Source organism: Clarias gariepinus, chromosome 3 (assembly GCF_024256425.1).
Source record: "Clarias gariepinus isolate MV-2021 ecotype Netherlands chromosome 3, CGAR_prim_01v2, whole genome shotgun sequence".
NCBI lineage: Eukaryota > Metazoa > Chordata > Actinopteri > Siluriformes > Clariidae > Clarias > Clarias gariepinus.
The window spans coordinates 5,980,068-6,001,799 of NC_071102.1; the positions used below are offsets into that span (position 1 = coordinate 5,980,068).

A 21,732-nucleotide genomic window follows, 5' to 3' on the forward strand; every position below is an offset into this window, starting at 1 on the left:
TATATTGTTTGTATGTACTGTTTTGTTCTGGCTCCAGGGGGCACTGTCACGTTAAATTTATTTATTTATTTATTTTTTGCACACAAACAGAATATAAAAAGAATGTATGTAAATGTATAAAATTATAGACAATATTTTTTTCATTTAGATGTACCTATGCTATTATTATTATTATTATTATTATTATTATTATTATTATTATTAATAATAATAAGAAGAAGAAGAAGAAGAAGAACGTGATCCAAGTAATTAAGATAGTGTAGTGTTTTACTCTGGCACCAGGTGTCACTATCTCATTATATTATTATTATTATTATTATTATTATTATTATAATTATCATTCAACACTCCAAATACAATCTAATCAATCAAATAAAATCTAATAAGTTATTAATCAGGCGCACCGAGGGGCACTGGCTGATTATTTAGGTTTATTTTATATTTAGTTATAAATATAATTCTATAAATTAAATCTAGAGAACTTATAATGAAATTTACATGTTACATCTAATTAACATTAATGTAATAGCCTTTTCCCATTGTCACCAGATGACACCGTCACTGGTGTTGTTTTTATATAGTAGTATACAGTATATACTGTGGTATTTATTATTAATAGAGAATGGTCACTAAAAAGATTTGCTCAATACACCATTTATGCACTTTAATGGTATTCTTCAAGATTCTTTAGATTTTTTGGGTTATCACGTTTGGATTTCCTTGTTAAATTAATAATAGTTGTATCATAATATTGTCATAAATAGTACATATCTACTCAAGTCGAACAATTAAATATAGCTAGTATGTTGTAGTGAGAAAGAGAAAATGGTAATAGGTTGACATACGAACAGCACTTTGCATGCAGCCACATTATCCAGTGAATTCTTGCTTGGAAGACTCGGGGTAAGAAAAAATGTAAGAGAAGAGAACAAGAAAGCATGTTGTGCAGATATTTACTCAGGAAACGGGACATGCATAACATTTGTGCACCACCAGAGGGGAGTCTTTCCTTTCAAAGTCTTTAGAGACATTCCCACCTATTCAGTTTCATGGAAGGTAAGGTTTCATTTTGGTGAATTGCTACTATTACTTCAATACATTGCAGTGTAGCTGTGTATTAGACATTTCAAATAACAATGCATTTTATTACTTAATGAAACTAAACATGTAGGGGAACAGGTGGTTCAAATCATCCATAGTAAATCCCTCCGCAATAATAATAATAATAATAATAATAATAATAATAATAATAATTCTTTGTCTTTTGGCTGTTCCCTTTTAGGGGTCGCCACAGCGAATCATTTGCCCATGTCAATCATGTCCTCTCTCACTGCATTTATAAATCTCCTCTTTGGTCTTCCTCTAGACCTCCTGCCTGGCAGTTCCAACCTCAGCATCCTTCTACCGATATATTCACAATCTCTCATCTGAACATGTCCAAACCACCTCAATCTGGCCTCTCTGACTTTATCTCCAAATAATAATAATAATAATAATACAAATATCACTGCATCTTTTACTTCAACTTTGTTGTGTTTTAGCACAGTCTAACACATTAACTTAACATCTCTCTCATGGGTGTTTTAACTTATGATGAATAAAACGTATAATTCTATACAAACCATATAAACACACACCTGCCATAGGACTGTACTTATACCATAATTATGCATAATTTTAATTGTGCATTTTGACTGCTAAATAAAAGTATTGCATATGTATGGATGACAAAATGTTCTGCAGTAAAATATAGCATGTAAGTTCAAGTAAACATGAATGTCCAGATGTGAATTATATGTAACACATGCATGTAAAAACCACCTGTGGAAATTCTACTACTACTACTACTACTACTACTACTACTTCTACTACTACTACTACTACTACTAATAATAATAATAATAATTCACTCATCTTTTATATTGCCTATCCTGTATACAGAGTCGCTGGTGGCCTGGAGCCTAACATAGGAGTCTTAGAGCGCGAGGTGGGATACACTCTGGACAGAGTGCCAATCCAAAGCAGGGCACACATACACACACATCAAATATTCATGCACACACTCATCCACACACTATGGGCAATTTGGGAATACCAATTAGACTTATCTGCATGTCTTTCGACAGTGGGAAAAAACGGAGCACCCAGAGGAAACCCATCAAGCACAGGGAAGACGTAAAGTCCACGCACACAGACGGGAATTGAACCTTCGACCCTCGTTACCACAGTGCTAACCAATACGCCATTATTATTAACAGTCCAAATCTGATTTAATAAATCATCAATCAGATCAAGAAGCGTTTTGCCCTGGCACCAGGGACACTGGCTGTCTATTTAGGTTTATTTTATTTTTAGTTATCATTAGATTTCTATACAAATATAGAGAAATTATGGGAAAGGTACATATATTACACTTAATAATTATTAAGTTACTAAATAATAAATAATTATTATTACTAAATAAGTAATAATAAGTAGGAATAAGTTTCTATTTCTCATTGTCACTGAACCTGGCCATTATTATTATTATTAGTAGTAGTAGTAGTAGTAGTAGTAGTAATAGTAGTAGTAATAGTAGTAGTAGTAATAAACACTTCAAATCAAGTTATCAATAATAATAATAATAATAATAATTGTGTTGACTGCAGCAATTAGTGTGTGTGTGTGTGTGTGTGTGTACAAGGGTCTACACTTCACACATATAAAATTTACATGTGAATCAGGAGTCACATCACATCTGGACAATCCTCCGAGTTTTCCTCTCTGCACATCTGGCGCAGTTTGCGCGCATGAGCACGTCACTCGGTGCACGCGCACGCGCTCGCGGCTCCAATTTCACTGTCCTCGCTCCACCGGGAATCAAGCAGCGCCGGAGTACCGTGCGCGCGAGTCACCGTCCACGAGTCCGCCTACGAGCCTCGAGAGCGCACGGGTCCGAGCTTTTACTGCCGTCCGCGTCTGGGCTCCTTCTGCACGCGGACAAAATGAGTTTCTTTACGTTTTTCGGTCGGAGGCACTGGATCCTCCGAGTTCTCCTGGTTCAGGTTCTCGCTTCTTTAGGAACATTCGCAGCGCCTTCGCCTATCATTAAGTTCCCAGGAGATGATTTTGTAGCTCGGACAGACAAAGAAGTAGCGCTGGTGAGTGCTTTATATTTGTCACAGGTTTTGCAGGTCAAAACTTAAAGATACTTAATTGCAACATATAATTATGTACTGTTCATGAGAATTTTTTTCTGGCATATTTTAAATATTTCTTTATGCATTTATTCAAGGCAAATGTTTATTGGCAAAATAAAAAAAAAATTGCCATTCTTCTGGAAAGACACCACTTATTATATATTATGTTATCCATTAAAATATATAAGTGTATAAAGAGTGCATAAATGTATGCTTTCATTAAAAAGCAATTTTCTCAACTCAAAATTACTTTTCCCCTTACATTTCTTATGTGGGATGTGGCAGGAGAGGGTTTGGAATGTGGTATGACTTCCAGTGAGGTTAACCTCTGTAAACTCTGTTCTTGTTTTCTCCTGTCTCCCCTTTCTTCCTTTATTCTCCCCTCCCCCCTCCTATCTGTCTTTATTTCTTAAAGCATTATTTGAATAAGTTCTATGGATGCCCTCAAGACCGCTGCAACCTGATGGTTCTGAAGGACACGCTGAAAAAGATGCAGAAGTTCTTTGCTCTTCCAGAGACCGGAGAGATTGACCAGAAGACAGTTGAGATCATGAAGAGGCCACGCTGTGGTGTTCCAGATGTGGCCAATTACAACTTCTTCCCGTCAAAGCCTAAGTGGCAAAATAATGAAGTTACATACAGGTGTGTGCATGTGTGCGTATGTGTGCGTGTGTGTGTGTGTGTGTGTGTGTGTGTGTGTGAGCCTGACTGCTGAGCCAAGGCATTGCTTAACCTCCTGCTGTTTGTTTTCTAAGATAGTGAAATGAGACTCTTCAAACACTTTGTTCTGGGAAATCATGTTCAGTGCCCTTTTTGGATTCTAAAGTGTTTTTTCCTTTTCTAAATGAAAAAAATAAATAAAACAAAAGCCATATTTGGTGTCCCTTCAAGCCACAAAGTACGTACTGGAAAGCAACGACAGCATTAGCAATGCTAAAAGAATGTCCTGACGCTGCCTTTTGTGGCTAGAACTGACCGGAATGATGGTGTTTGCATCACTAGCAACAGAATGAGTAAAAGACAGAAAAGCAAATGTTTTGATAATATATCTAGATTATGTTCTTAAAAGTAGACACAAACCCAACACCATCAATTTTTCATTACCGCAGTTAATGTCTCATAGGACTTACAGTAACCATGTCAAACAGTCTATCCTAAGAGTACATGGGTACCAAAGCATCACTTATAAGTATGGGGGTCTAATTACTGTACCATTCTTCTTTTTAGGATCTTGGGCCACACTCCAGACATGGATGAGGAGACAATTGATGATGCATTCTTCCGCGCTTTTAAAGTCTGGAGTGATGTTACACCTCTTAAATTCACGCGCATCATGACCGGCGAGGCTGATATCATGATCAACTTTGGGCGAAATGGTATTAAAAAATACCTTTGGTGTGATTTTTGTTCTTTCTTGGATCTTTAGACACCATAATAAGAAAAACACAAGAATCACTGACAAGAAAAGTTTTAAGTCTTTTTGACGGGAAAACGTTTTTAAAGGACTTTATATTTATATGCAATATCTAACGCTATGTAAAGTTTATCTCAGAAAAGGAGTGAGTAAACGAACTGTAACTGCATTGAGTCTCTGCACAAGCAGTGGTTCGGTTCAACTTTGCCTTTGTTTTTTTAACTATATAATTAAAAGCACAGCTCAGTTTACTGGAAATTGTAGCTCATGTCAATTCATGAGTTGTCCAAAGAAATCATGAGACAATTACTTCTGTCCAAAACCCAACTTATTTCTGACCAGTTGAGAACTCTGCAATATTTCTATCCTGCCAGTGAACCCAAAGTACAGAATATAAGAAACAAATATTACAGAAGACCTCAACATTGTTTTTTTTTTTCATTGTTTTTTTGTTTTTTGTTTTTAGAGCATGGTGATGGTTATCCATTTGATGGTAAGGATGGTCTCCTGGCCCACGCATTTGCTCCAGGTTCAGGCATTGGAGGAGATTCCCACTTCGATGATGATGAGCATTGGACTTTGGGAGAGGGGCAAGGTATTTCCACCTAAACAAAGGTCTTTCTCAAAAACTACATTTCCTCTTACTGTCTCTTTCTCTCTCTCTCTCTCTAGTTGTAAAGGTGAAGTTTGGCAATGCAGAGGGGGAGTTCTGTAAGTTTCCATTCCTCTTTATGGGTAAACTTTACAACAGCTGCACAAATCAAGGACGTGATGATGGCTTTCTTTGGTGTTCAACAACGTATGACTTTGACACTGATGGAAAGTACGGGTTCTGTCCACATGAATGTGAGTACCACTTAGCTGATACTGATGATGCTACTCTCAATTTCTCAAAAGAAAAAAATATATATTTTGCTAATTTGTATTACTTACTGTACCTAGCAGAGGTGAGACCATAATATAGAGTTGCATACGGTTGACTCTCAATCAGAGGGTTGAGAGTTTGCGTTCCAGCACCTCTAAGCTGCCAAGATTGGTTACATGACTCAATTGCTTCATGGTTCTGTGTCATGACTGGGTTTTGAATGAGCTTCCTAACTTGTATACAGCAATAAACCTTTTTTATAAAACAGTATTGCAGATTGATGTTTTATACTATATACAATACTCATGCAACACATAATGGAACCTATTGAGAAATCCACATGACCTGGTTTGACCTGACCTACTGTATCTTAATATGAATTACAGAAGAACATACAGTCATACAATCCCCTCCCTATTATGAAGATTTTCAGGTCATTGGTTACCAAACAGACCCTACATAACTTTTTAATGAATTTCTTTTTAAAGTGTACTTTGCATTTTACAGTGCTGCTCACACTGGGTGGAAATGGAGATGGATCACCATGTAAGTTTCCCTTTACGTTTCAAGGAGAGAAGTATGACAGTTGCACCACTGCAGGTAGAGATGATGGGTACCGTTGGTGCGCCACTACAGAAAACTATGACCAGGATAAGACGTATGGATTCTGCCCAGAAACTGGTAATTTTTTTTTTTTTTGCCATCCCATTATAAAAAAATATATATATATTATTTTTATTATTAATAATAAAGTAATAAAAGGTGTGGTTGTGAATTACAGAATATATGGTAGAACTTATATAGTAAATCTAGTATAATATTTTGGCTATGGAAAATAATTGCAAACACAATAGCACAGCTATAGAGAGGAAATACTAGAGATTATACTATGTCCAGAAACATTGTCAAATGAAGCTTAACTGTGTGATGATATGATTATATAATACAAAATGATGTTATCCTTATTATGCTCACATATTTACATAGTTGGCAGAGAGCCATTTTAGACAGCCATGCTCAAGAGATTTATACTAATTTAGCCACATAAACAGACTGGATAAAAAAAATGCTTTATGCGCCGTAGAAAAATGTGTCCACTGAGGTCAGATCCCAGCCAAAAACAACAAAGCAGTGTAGTATCTTTTGAACAAGAAGATTTATGTGAAGTAGCTGAATGGTTAGTCATTTTTGCTATGGCTTTGTCACTTAAATTGTTTAGTCTGTAAAATATAAAAAAAATATATATTTGTTATTCTAATGAACAACAATTATTCATTAACTATTTTTTTGCTAATTTTTTATAAATTCCTTAGATTGTCCCCTAGGCATATTATACCGAGCTGCAGTGGCCTGTTAGTCTCCTTGAAGGCTATGAAAGGTTGTTGTTTTTTCCACACTTTGGGCTGGCAGTAGCTTTTTTCCATTGTGTCAAAGTACTGGCTAAAACTAAGAAAGGAGCAGGCCTCTTCATCTGGATTTAATTCTCTGGGAATGTTGCCCTGTGTGTGTTTCTGTGCCAGTGTGTGTTCATACTGTATAACCTCTGGCTAAAAACCAAAAGAAGCCTTGGGCTCCATCAAGTCCATCGTTCAAAATAAAATCTGAGCAGTGCGGGAAAGGCAAAGCCTCACATTTCACTGTTTTTTGAGTTTCATTTCTTTAATAATATCACCATACTAATATTTAAAGCATCTGGTGCTTTGCTAATGTTAAAAGCATCCCTGTCAGATTCTTTTTCAATTTCACGACCAAAAAGAATGTGTTGCGAGACAGGGCAGCTCTTTTAACTAAAGAGATTTAAATGCTTCTACATATTTTTAAATAATGTTTCTTCACTTTTTTTGTGAAAAGACATGCTTTCTTTCCGTTAACTACCAGTGAGACATCTCGATCTCTTAATGACAGAAGCTCATGCTATTATTCTCTCCCTGGATAATAAACCATTTCTATAAAATCATTTATTGCCAGCTGTACTGTGAAATAGCCTTAGGAAAGGGGGGGATGTGTATAACAGACAGGTTTTTATGTTGTTTTGCACTTTCTTATCATTGTGAACAATTTATTTTATCTTTTTTTTTCTTTTTAATGTAAAGCAGTGTCTATATTTTAAGGAAATTAGCAATCAACTAGTAATACCAGCCTTGGTCCCATTTAAAATACCCTTAATTTAGTACTGGGTAACAGAAAAGCAGGTATTTTACTAAATATATCAGCAGAATTACTAAATTCATGAAATTGTTATTAGAAATTTTTTGTCATACAAGGTTTAACTTTAAATAAGGGTTTTTAGGGTATGACATTGAAACACATTAAATTTTAACCTAGAAAAGTCAAAAAAAATATGGTTAAGGACTATAAGTATATGATATTTTATGTATATAATATAAGTTATAAAGATAATCGATTAATTCATTAGAATTCTCCACACCAACATAAATAAGATAAGCCTTAGAAAATCTATTTGTTTTTCTTTTTGTACCATACACTTAATTACATTTACATAAAATATAACCTACATAGAATGCCTAGAAACTTATAAATCACATTTGGGGAAAAAATGTCTGGAACTTTTCTCATGATAAAAAGGAAATTCCTGTGCAATTGGTTTTAAATTAAAAAGCAACAGGTGGTTCAGTAAGGAGTAAATGTTGTCCATATTTTGTTTTTTGAGGAATGCCAAAAACAGGAAGGCACATTTTTATTTAACTCATTGCTTTAAGTTCCTTAAGCAACAAATCGCAGTTGTTATAGTTCACTCGTCCTCAGGTATCAGATGAGAGTAGTACACTTCTCTGCCCATGAGTTTAAGATCTACAGTATAAATTGTATATTTATATTCTGTATAAATATGTGTCAATACACAAATTTCCATGTAGAATTTATATAAATCATAAAAGGTAAGCTTATTTTAGCAGCATTTAGTTAAATAGGAGAAGCATTTTGCAGTGAGTAGGGATTCGATTTGTCATCTGCCATTACAGTCATATTGCCACTTTTTGTGAAGTAGATGTACATGACCATTGGTTGATTGACAGAATGTACAAGCAAAAAAAAGTATGACTTGTGAGACAGTTCTGTATATCCTTTTATAAACATATTTTCTCCTTGCAGCCATGTCTACAATTGGAGGAAATGCTGAGGGATCACCCTGTGTGTTTCCCTTTATTTTCCTGGGCAAAACCTATGATGCCTGTACCACCTCTGGACGTAATGATGGGAAGATGTGGTGTAGTGTCACCAAGAGTTTTGATGAAGACCGCAAATGGGGCTTTTGTCCAGACCAAGGTGAGATATAAAATATACCATACCATACTTCCTTAACTAAAAATATGACACTGTTGTTATTGAACTTTTGTTTAGTAATGTATTATATAATGACCAGGCTCAAGTGTTTTGACCCGGTCTTTGGTCACTTTCCTCTAGGCTACAGTCTGTTCCTGGTGGCAGCCCATGAGTTTGGCCATGCTCTGGGCTTGGAGCACTCTCAAGACCCTGGAGCACTCATGGCTCCCATCTACACCTACACTAAGCACTTCAGGCTCTCCAACGACGACATCAGAGGAATTCAGGAGCTCTACGGTAATTATAGAATAGAAAAAAGAAGAACAAGTACTGTATGCTACTAAAAAAAAAATCATTTACCACAGTGTTATTGAATTTTCAAACAGCAGTTCTGACTATAATGCTAAATATACAGTGATTCAAATTAAACATAATTTGTATAATGTGATCGGACAAAATCTTTATGATAATAAATTACACATAGACAAAATTACAAAAAAGAACTGTTAATATGCTGCTTTTTTTTAAGGAATATTTTTTTAAAACATTTATGTAAAAAGTCACCAGTGTCAATGCTTTTTAACAGTGAGAGAAAGGCTAGTGTGTCATGACATTAAATAAATAGGTCATATATAGACCATGTGAACTCAGCTATTGGCAAATTGGTTTGGTATAAGATGATTAAACACTTTGGGACATACTGTAATTGGAAAAGTATTACCACATCAAGCCCCATAACATTACTTTGGCATTGATTATTTACCTATAGCAGCACATCTTGTCATGTTTTAAACCTATATAAGCATCAGAATTAAGGAACAACATTATTTCTCTTCCTCACAGGTGCTCCAACAGGACAGCCAGTTCTTCCCACTATGGGTCCAGTCACTCCTATGGATATATGCAGTGAGAACATCATATTTGATGCTATAGCACAGATCAGAGGGGAGACGTTCTTCTTTACAGACAGGTAACGATGATACCATCTGTCTTTTTAATGGCAAAATCAAAGTCAGGATTAGATCATTATAAATAATAATTTTAGTGTGCTGACTAAAAGAACAAATTCGCACTAGGTTTAGCATGAAAAAAAAATGAAACAAATAAAAATGAAAGCAATTATGTATGCCAGAGTATATCCCACATTTATCCCAAAGTATTTCCCACAAAGTGTAAGGGAACCTTTAGAGAACCTATTGTTCAGGATGTCTTTAGATTTTTGCATACACTCATGCATACATGCAGGTATGCAAAATTGCATACTGTACATACATTCATGCATGCACATGGACATGCATATACACATACATGTATTTATACATGCATACTTACAGTACATGCATGCATGCATTCAAACAGGCATACATTCATACATACATACATGCATGCATATGTACATACTACACACATACATACTACACACATACTGTACATGCATGCATACATACACAAACAAACAAATAAATAATCATCACAGCAAATGATGTTTATCTTTTCGAAAAAATAAAAACCCATAGAACTAATGCTGCATCTCTGACTGCAATATACTGTATTTCTAAAACTTAATGGAATTATATGAAATAAGGTTATGCTTTTAGGCTGGATTTAAGTGGCAAGAACTGCTGATTTATACATTTGCATAGGTCTGGACTTAGGATTCATATCTTTAAGTTTCTGTGTGTGTGTGTGAATTGGTGTGGCTAGAACATGAGCAGAAACCACAAATCTCTCCACAGATTTCAAAGCAAAATGTTTGATGGCACAAGCAAAAGCATGTTTCAACAAACCTCAGGTTCTGCTGACTGGACTGTTTTATTATAATTATATAATCAACCCTTAGATAAAACGTCCTGTGGGAGACATTCCATCATGTTTACACGTAGTGTAGTTATCTGCTTTTTTCAATAGTTAATCTATTCGACGAACTCTTTTAGGCAGCTTGCAATAATGAGACAGGATCAACATCACCAAACAGAAGTGGCTATAAAAGACATGAAATTAGTGTTTGATCAGTGCTGTGACTCTGTCTTTGTAGACCTCATGGTTTTACACACAGATACACACAGAGACATCCATTTACTCCAGATGTCCTCTGTTGGGAACTAGATTTGATGGGATCAGCTAACTCTAATAATGCAATCCTAAGAAAAAAAAAAAAGGTTTTTTTGAATGCACACACACACAGTTTATGTACATAATCTGGGCCGAGCCTTGGGAGAAGAGAGAGTAAGTGCTTAGTATTCTGAAAACAGACCCATCTTTAATATGAATAAATCCTTACTGCGCTGTGGTAAGCAATGATAATCAGGGGACCACACACACACTGAGAGCTGTATTCAGATTTCTAGTAAACACCGGTAGTGAGGAACTTATACCAAAACACCACATAGACCAATATTGAATCCTTGGAATTATCTATGGAGTTAAGCCTTGATCGGACATCTGTGCATGGGGGTGTAATTTTACTTAAACAGAGGTCTTCTCTTTATCCTGTATTCACACTTTGAACTTTTTTCCTGTTCGAAATTCAGTCCAGCTGACTGATAAGCCTTGTGGCACATAGATATTAACTTTAAATTCATGCCTAGGACAGTGAAGATCATTGTTAAATATACAAATTTATACTAAAAAATTTATGAATTAAATGAATAACCAAAACTTCTGCTGTAATTCCCAATCAAAATTACAGTTTGTTTTCATAGCCCTAAAGGCAGCTTCAAAGGTTGTCATGACAACAGTATTTAAATCTAGAAAACAGTTTATATATATAAAAAAGTTTTTGATTAAAAGTTTTTAGGAATCGAAAATGGAACAGTAATGAATAAATATTATAGTCATTATTCTGCGGACACTTGTACCCATTCCAAAACCATAAACATTAACAAGAAGTTGGTTCCCCTTTTGACTCCACTCTTCTGACAAGGCTTTCCACTATATTTTGGTTCATGGCTTTGGGATTTGCCTGTTCAGCCACAAGACCATTAGTGAGGTCAAGCAGTGATGTCAGTTTAAGAGGCCTGAGGGCCAATAAGGTTAAAGTCAGTGTTTGGACCAAGTATGTTTCTCTATTCCAACTTTGAAAAAACAGGTCTTCAGGGATGTTGAATTATGCACTGTGTGACCCTAAGCCCTCAGCCCTTTAGTTAAAAACTGCAAATAGGAAAGGGGTATACACTATGAAAATCTCATGAAAGAGCTACAGGGTTTTGTTTCCCTTTGATTTACTCTAATGATAGTCTTGTGTTTGTTGTTTGTACCTTTTTCTGTGTGGTTTGTTTAGATTAGGTTCGGTTCAGGATTAGTTGCAGAATACAGCTGTTATCTGTCAGCCTCAGCAGTATAAACAACAGCTGTTAAGAAAAATTACTCCTTAGAGCCTTTCTATTGCCTCACAGGGATTGATTTCAGTAGAATTTTTCAACAGATCTGATTTTAACTTAACTTGAAGTTAAGTTACGTTAAGTCACATGAAGTCTTAACATCTTGGCCTTGGATAGAAGCAAAGGATATGCTATATATCATAATGATCATAAATACAGAGCCATCACATAATAAAGAGTTTCACATTACTCAGGGAAAGATGAATTTAGCCCTGAGATATTCACATAGCTGGGTCACATTCTACAGCTGTTTAAACCATTTGGAAAACAGACAAGACTGATTTTTAATCTCATCTGTATTCATTATATTTGTGCAGCTGCAGTGGAAATTTCGTTAATCTGATTTACTTTGCTTACGACACAGATTTTTTTTTACATTTTAAATCTTGTGAGTCAGTCGACCTTTAGGCTATTTTTCTGTAATCCTCTCTTGCTGTGCTGTTGGAACTTGCTGGAATATCAGACGGGAATGCTGACAGGTGTGTATTCAAGAGTGGCTGTTAACCCAGTGTTGGAAGGGAGTGGTGTCTAGCCATTTGATTACCTTCTCTCCCATTCCAAGTCTAGATGTATAGACAGACTATGAGGTAATAGCAACACAAATGTCTTAAAGTTCTTGCAAGCCAATCTTTCTTTTTTTGCCTATTAGTAATACCAACATGATCCAGGCATCTAATGCAAAATTCTTCTGTGGCCAAAACATCTAAAGCATGAACCCCGGCAGTGTATCAGTAACTGTTGCTGCCCTTACTGTGATAATAGGAAGTGATGATGTTTATGTTGATACCAGTTGCTTCTGGCTTGAGGAAGGAAACTTGATGGATGGAAATGTCTTGTGGATAAGCATACTAACTCCCCTGGTTTGAAACTGTTGTCGCAGAAAAATTTAGGTCAGCAATTTCCTGTTGAATGACTGCTTGTTCTGGGCATCCCAGGGCTGCCTCCTCCCATACACCTTTCCTTTTATGAAACTATTTATTACCAGTAGAACACTAATGGTTGGTACTGTAGCATGTTAGAAGGTTGTTAGAGGGTATACTCTGGGTATATATGTAAATGTTTTTTTTTATATTCTTGATATATTCTGTGTTTTTTACCATGTCCCTGTGGCCTGGCATGAGACCCATTAAGACTCCTAGTTTTCATAATTGCCTCTCCGTACTTATACTAATTTGAAATATGAATTGTTGTCTGTAACTATATCCTGAGTAATGCACTATTTCTTTGTGATGTGTGTGGTCTCATTTAGCCGAGGTGTGTGACATTTAAACTAGATTTTTGAAGACTATAATAGATATTCCATCTCTCTAAAGGAAACTCACTTTCATAAATAAAAGAGCTTGGTAATACAGTATGTCTAATAAGTCTGACATGGGAAAAACAATATTAATATTTAAAGCAATGGGAATTCCTTAATGCTGTCTAATAATATCTGAGGCATCTACTGTACATTGAAAGGTGTCAGGGTGTTTGAAAGAAGCTGTTATGAACGCTACACAACTTATACAATAACATAAATGCAAAAAACCTTGTGGAGGCTTGTGGGACCTTTGGTAGTACAAATAAAATGGGGTCTATCAAATTATTTCAGTTCAATACATCGTGATGCTGAATGCTGAGTGGTTGGAACAGACGAGAGGGGAAATGAGGTTGCTGCTGAGGTTGTTAAATAAACAACCAATTTTTTTTTGCTATATTTAGGCACTTTGCAGGTTGTGGCAATAAAACTTTTGTTCCTAGTTCCTTAAATTTAGTCTACAAGATTTAATTTAATTTCATATAAAGAAATAAAGGTTTGTTCAAGGCCTTTGCATAGCACTGTAAGGTAGTGTCCTGATCAGTCAATATCTCTTTAAAAATTCTGATTGGTTCGGTGATGCATAAGAGTGCACTCTGATTTAATGGGCCAGTTCTTTTGTAAGTGACCTTGATTAATGTGCACAATGGTAATTTTGGGGTTGTGAGTGGATTCAACAGCTAACATAACCTGCGTACTGGAGCAGATAGAGTTAAGGGCATTGCTTAAGGGCTCAACAGTAGCAATTTGGCAGCACTGAGGCTTGAATCCCCAACCTTCCAATCATTAACCCAAAAGTATGAGTGGGAAAGGACAACTTTTGGGCATTGGACACTGGACATTGAGGTGTTTGAGTTCTCCGCAAGACTGGCAGATCAACTCAGACTGTATTCTTGCGCCCCAGATACAGAAACACCCACTTGTGGTGGGGAGCATGGCAAAGAGAGAGTAAAGAAGGAAGGCAGAAAAACACAAGAGCAGGGGCATGGACCCCTGTTTTTTGCAGCAGCCATGGGGGAAGGGAGGGGAGGAGAATGGGAGGGATGAGAGAGAGAAAGAGAGAGAGAGAGAGTGAAGAGGAGGGATTATGCTGCCAGATGGTCTTCTGCCAGCTGGATTGCCTCTGCCAGCGAGGATGGACAGTGGCACTGGACCCACTCTACTCACCAGCCAGGCTACGAATTGATATTGTATTGATTATCTCATCGGTGTCACATGCCTTCATTACAACCTACTAAATAATCATAGTGTCATGGTGTACTAAATGCTGTTTTAGGCGTTTCATAAACCATGTTTCAAATTGTATAGCTAACCAGAACTAGCTGTATGACTAACCAGTACCATACACTTAGTTCCAGGGAAAATTGAGGAGTAAATTTTTTAATAAACACACCGTAACTTTGAAAGATACCGACCTGGTTTAGATCATTAATGTCTCAATGATAGACCCCTCCTCTGTTTTACTGTTGGAAATAGACCATATAAATATACAATTCTCACTCTATCAGGAGGTACGGCATCACAACAGTCTGGAATAGTGACTAGTAAAGGGAAGAATTTTCAAAAGTTGTGGATGCAATGATTATGATATGGTATGTTAGACAAGGTGACACACTGCAGCTATAAAAACCTTTGAGGCTATTTAACTATGCATCATGCTGGTGTAGAGACAGTGGGATAGCTTGACAGGTAATGACTTTCTCACCCAGTGATTTGCCATCCTGACTGCTCTTGTGGTGCTGCTGACCACTGAATGTAGAGTGAAGTGTAGAAAGTCTTGGCAGTAATGATGTTTATACATTAGGATATGGTTTCTCTTCAATGCACTGTTATAGCACAGGCTATTTTTTAGTAGTTAGTTGTCAGAGGTCAGTTAATCACTCATATGCATTGTACAAAGCAACTCCAGAGGCATGCAATAGGAAACAATAAAAAAGGTTTAATAAACATGAAGGAGAATATTGGAATGAAGACTTGCAGAGCAGGACTCAAGTGGTGAATTTAAAGGGGTAAAACTTTGCTGCAGCCAGATTTTTTTTCTTTTTCCGTATTTGCTTTTTAGTTGAAATGCGCAAGCCGGATCTGCCTATTCAAGGTCTGAAATAATTTGGCCTTTGAAAAATAGATCTGCAGAAAAGGAGCTGGGGGAAGTGAGTATTGTTGCTGTGCTGAATGTTGAAAAAGCACAGTTTGGGCCTGTCCCGCTGGCTCCGCTCTCTGCTATAACGAGAAACAGATGCTCCAATGAATCACCCATTGTTGCCAGGAAGCAGATCTACTATTGCAGCCTCTCTTTCAGTCTCTCTCTCTCTCTCTCTCTCTCTCTCTCGCTCTCTTTCGCCTTTGGATGACACTTCTCTACATTTTTTTAAGTGATGCTGGTCTATTGCTCACCAGCAACACTCTTTACTGAATCCAAATTTATTTGTGTCTGAGTCACTCAAGTAAACAACTCATAAGTCAAGCTTGGGTCAATTTTCTCTCTATTCCTCCAGATTCCTTTTTAGAACTACTAATGCAGATAAGAAGCCATTAGGTCCATTGTTGGTGGCCACATTCTGGAGTGAGCTTCCTGAGAAGATAGATGCAGCCTATGAGAACCCACTGAAGGAGAAGTCTGTGTTCTTTTCAGGTAAAAATCGCACAGAGGACATGGTAAAATTAAAGAAATAACAATTTTAATAATATATGAATTCATAGATTGAAAGGAAAAAAATAGATAGAAACAATTAAATTTGAACAAATTGAATTTATATAAAAAAATTGATAGAAACAATTGAAAATAGGTACAAGTTTTTCATAATCCATGCTAAATTAAATGATACAGTAGATGGATGTCAAATGTCAGAAAAATAAATAGTTTTCACTGTAAACATTCACTGCATTTGTATTGTGTGTGTATATATGGTGCAAATTTGTGTATCTGGGCTAAACACTTTGGAGTGTATATATGGTGTAGCTAGAAATGTTCTATGTACTTACAGTCAGTCTCAGTTAATGTGCCACTGTCTAATTGTATGTGTAATCCTAATGGAAAAAAGTCATTATAAACATGATGTTTACTTTAGAAGAAGAAGAAGAATATTCAATTATTTGTCACATCTGTATGCATATGGGGCCCATGGTGTAAAGTTTATCTCTACCTCAATAATTGTAATAGACTGCATTTGTTTTAGATCTACAGTATGCATCTGCAGCCCGTGTATTAAATAATTATTTGACTTTGGTGGTTAATGATGAGAAACACTCAGTTTTATAGATAGCACTTCTAAAATGAGTCCTACTGTCACACTTTGGAAAAAGTTATAATATACTGCACAATTTAATTATATTAGGCAAAATGTAAAATGTTTTGTAAAGCAAATACAAAGCTAAGGACAAATTTAATTTAATTGTAAACTTAATTCTGTTAGCTAAATTAATAAATAAAGACCTTTATACCTATTTCTTTTTAAATATTTTTTTCTTATAAATACTTAGATTCAGGCTCCAGGCATGCAGTCATATCAAAGGTGTGTGTGTGTGTCCTAGGTGATGAAATTTGGGTGTATTCAGCGAGCACTTTGGAGAGAGGCTATCCTAAAAAGATCTCCTCCATGGGCTTCCCACCAGACATCGATCGCATAGATGCAGCCTATGCCTTCCACAAGAGCAAGAAGACCTACCTGTTTTCTGGAGACAAATTCTGGAGGTATTTTCTCAACTGTCTCACACACAATGTCACACCACCAATTCCAATGCAAAATATTGTACTGGGCATAAAAATGAGTGCAAAAGATTTTATACCCATAAGGACAAGATAAACAAGATAGGACATTTAAATTCATAATAAAAAGACATGTTTTGTGTTTAAAATTTCACAGATGTTCCCAAGTGGTTCTATAATGCAAATTGTGACGCACATCATGTCTATGCATTCTTTCATTTCTGATTGGTGAGAAGGATAATAGCTTTATGATATAGCTATGATGCGGTGATAGGCACAAGGGCGCAGCCTGAGTATCATAGCCATGCTGTGATTTCAGAACAAAAGTTGTGGGATTCAGCCTTGTGTTTGAAGTTAGTTTGCTTTGTATCTTGCATTAGTCATGAACAGAACAGCATGGACAGTTTAAAGGCAATTTGGATTTACCAGTACTAAGGAGACAAAGTTCTTGTCAAAATAGTGTTTTCTTGCTTTAGTGACTGGTTTTGCAAGTGCAGACCTGCTTTCACCCATGCTAGTGACAGATAGTTTGTGTAAATATATATACACCTGTGTATACTGTACATAGATAACAACTAACAAATACTGCAATACTAATGTTTAAAAATCTGAAATGTATTTATACTTACTCAATAATAAAGTCATAAAAGTGTGCCTTTAAGCAGCACATGGTTTGTTTCTTAATAAACCTACAGGTACAATGAGGCCAAGAATAAAATGGATCCCGGCTTCCCCAAACTTATTGCCGATTCCTGGAATGGAGTTCCAGATGATCTGGATGCAGCGTTCAGTATGAACGGAGGCGGTAAGCGATTCAGTGGTTATTAAACTGCATGATCTCATTAATAGATTAATAGAACTTGCATGACATTATATATTTGTGGTGAACCTTCATAGAAAGTCAGCATGGACCTCTTGCCAGTTCTATCACTGCTCCATCTGTTCCTTTTTATGCAGAGAACACACACAAGCACACTTTTTACCACACTCAGTCGGCACCTAAACTCTCAAATACGCTCATACCCTGTTTACAAAAAATATTAAATAGAGCAAGTGTGCATGGTGCATGAAACGAGCCTCTGTGTTGGGAGGTTACTACCTCTATGATGGACATAATTTTTTTTCCTATTTCCTGTAAATGTGAGCATCTTTTTTTACTAGTAGATTCAAAGTGAAAGCTGTCTTGATGAATACTTTCAGTTACTCATTTTGCACATACTGAAAAAAGTAATAACTTCTGCCTTTTAATTGGATATATAGAAAATAATTTGGTGATCTGAACAAAATTCCAATTACAGGACAAATCATTAGCACAGGCACCCAGGGTAAGCATATCCATCCATTATCTGCATTGCTTATCCTGTGTAGGCTTGTGGGGAGCCTGGAGTCTATCCCAGGGAATTTAGAGCACAAGGCACGATACACCCTTGATGGGATGCCAACCCACTGCAGGGCACACACACTCACGCACCCTTTCATTCACACACTATGGGCTGTTTAGAAATTCAAAACAGTCTACACTGCATATTGCTGAACTGTAGGAGGGAACCAGAGCACCCGGAGAAACCCACAAAGCAAGGGGGGAACATACAAACTCTACACACATATACACACATCCCTGTAAGTGTGAGTTGACCATTCTAACCACTAAGTCATCCTGCCATTATGATGAGCGTATTACCAGAAACAAATACATAAAAGCTATTCTTTTTTGATTTGCTATGTTTAAACTTAATTCAGTGGTCTGCCACACATCAATGCTGTAACTACAGTATTTTTTACTTATTCCAAATCCCCACACATGAGGCACTACTTACTTCAACTTAAGATCAACTTAAGAAAAATCTTAAACTCTTTTTAAAATCATGGGACATGCATGTGGAAACACTACCGAAACTAAGCAAACATTACTGGGTAAAAGTCTTGCACCACCCCACATTTTTCTTCTAAAGAGCCAGACTTTGTTGTATACAGTCTTAAGAAATAAAAGAAAAGAAAAGAAGTTCTGCAGAATTTCTGAAGGACTTCTTTGATCTCTCATTTTTGGCAAGTTTTTTTTTTTTCATTTTCAATCTAGTCCCTGTACCAGAGAATTGGTTTTTGTTTGTTAAGCCACACAGTGACCAATGTATCATTTAAGCATAATCAACAAGGCATGAACCAATAAGAAACAGGTGCAGATAATGACAGAAGATCAGGCCGGTGATTAGTATACTGATGATGCTGAATGCTGAGTGATTGGAACAGACGAGAGGGGAAATGAGGTTGCTGCTGATGTTACATAACAACCAATTTTTAAACAGTATTTTTAGGCATTTAGCAGTCAGTCATGGTAAAATATTTGCTCCCATTCTTTAATTTTATCATATATGTAATAAATAAATGTAATTAAATATGGAGAAATGAGAGGTAAGCAGCTCGGTGGCTTAGTGGTTAGCACTGTTACCTTATTACCTCCAGGGTTCAGATTTGATTCAAGGCCAGGTTTAATTCCCGCCTCTGTGTGCTTGAAGTTTGCATGTTCTCTCCGTACTTGGTGGATTTCCTCTGGGTATTCTGGTTTCCTCCCCCTGCGATGGATTGGGACCCTGTCCAGAGTGTACCCCACTTTATGTCTCCTGGGATAGACTACAAGCTATACAGGATAAAGCAATATAGACATTGAGTCAAATGAGGGGTGGCTCAAGACGTTTGCAAAGTTCTATAAGTCCAGTAAAAAGCTGCAATTTAACACAACCTCAAAGCTTTTTAAACGTTGACAGAGAACCTTAACGCTCTGCTGACTTGATAATTCACTTTAAGTGCAATGCAAGAACAGGGTACAGTAATCTTACAACCCAAGATATTGACTATTTAACCTTTTACTGAGGGTGCAAACCTGATACACTACACAATCGTGTATTTATTTGTTTCATCTAAACTATTTTGACTCATTTAACTAGAAGAGACAGTTAATACCAGGAACTTACAATCCAAACTGTGCTGCACACTGGTGCTTTTACTGTTTAGTTTGTGTTTGTACTGCCTCCGAATTAACATGTCAAATATTATTCAACATTCATTCCCTGTTTTTTTTTTTTTTTGTGCCCTACAGGCTACAGCTACTTCTTCAAAGACTCCCACTATCACAAAATGGATGAGAACTTTAGGATCGTCAAAGTGGGAGAGGTGAAAACAGACTGGCTGCACTGCTGAGCAGCAGCACCATCATCTAGCCCTGACCCTTAAATTTGGACCATCTTATTCTGTGCCACTATGATGTAATGTTTTATTGGCAACACTCCAATTTGTCAGAACGTCTTCTCTCGCACAGATCTCTCCCGAATGAGATCAATCTGGTGTTAAACAAAAAGCTAACCAGCTTTACAAATTATTTGCATTGTTGCTGTTTATTTTCAGTGCTCGTTTTTTTTTTTTTCTTTAGTCGTGGCCTTCTTAAAGAAAATTAATTTGTGTTACACTAGATTTGCAAAGACATCAGGTATGTCCCCACTGAATATTCATGTAATGTTGTATTTCATGTATTTTTTCATAAACCATTTTCAGTCAAGTAGGACTGTAAGAGTATGATCATAAGCATAAAAATAATGTTTGTTTTTTTTAAATGTATTTGCTGTTTTGACTTTTGTTTATTATTCTATTAGTGGAAAATCTTAACTGGTGCAGTATTTTTTTATATCATTTCATATAGGGTAAGCACTTTCCTTTTTTTGTACATTAATTAAAAGTGTGTTCTGCAGCAACACAGAAACCAAACATAACAGAAGCACATCGATTTTTTTCTGTTCTTCTTTCATTTTTCTCATGGCACTAGACAAATGAGGGCACGGGTTGCCTGAGACTGTATATGGGTTTGTTGTGTGATGGACTAATGACCGAAAAAAAAAGTATCATGGAAAATACTGTTAATTAATCATATGTTCTTTTATTTTGACCATTTGAGTTGGCATTATATGTTTTTTTATTATTGTTTGCTTTGTGCACTTTGTCACTATGTGTAAGTCTGAAAATAAAGACAGATTGTTCTTAATGTCTTTTTTATTATCGAAACAATTGAAAGGTGTGTACATCGTAGATCACACACACAAAAAAATTATGCTATCAGTATATTTTAATAATAGTTTAATATTTTACTTACTTGTAAATACTTAAACTGATTTCAGAGCTTTATTCGTATGATGCTAAATAATTAACTTAGGCTATAAGTTTACAACTAGCTTTTAAAACTCAAAGCATTTTAGCCATTTTTGTTGTGATGTTTTTTTGTAAACACAAAAAAAAAAAAACCATACAGTATAGGGCTCAGGATTGTGACATTTTTTTAGGCAATATGATGAATTAAATTTTATTTAATTTTAGCCAATTATACAAACATGATTTAGCATAATAATAATAATAATAATAATAATAAAAAGGGGCAGGTCGGCAAAGAAATATCACACTTGTTTTTATGGTTATTTTGGGTGTTTCTATTTTTTAATAAAAAAATATTTTAAGAATTGTACATTTTTGCAACATGATAAAATTTGATATGACATATAATGTGATACCACATTATATTATATAATAATGATAACTTTCGTTCTACCTGAAATATCCAAAAACCCAA

General features: G+C 35.9%; 1 protein-coding gene across 1 annotated transcript; it reads left to right on the forward strand.

Annotated features, from left to right (window-relative positions):
• Positions 1–2,833: 2,833 nt before the first annotated feature.
• mmp2 (matrix metallopeptidase 2) lies at positions 2,834–21,153 on the forward strand. The gene is made up of 13 exons (XM_053492009.1): positions 2,834–3,140; positions 3,595–3,821; positions 4,407–4,555; positions 5,060–5,188; positions 5,266–5,439; positions 5,966–6,139; positions 8,570–8,743; positions 8,882–9,037; positions 9,584–9,710; positions 15,913–16,049; positions 16,949–17,108; positions 17,819–17,928; positions 20,218–21,153. Exons 1-13 carry the CDS (start codon positions 2,985–2,987, stop codon positions 20,316–20,318), a joined length of 1,974 nt encoding a protein of 657 aa, XP_053347984.1. The 5' UTR covers positions 2,834–2,984; the 3' UTR covers positions 20,319–21,153.
• Positions 21,154–21,732: the final 579 nt, after the last annotated feature.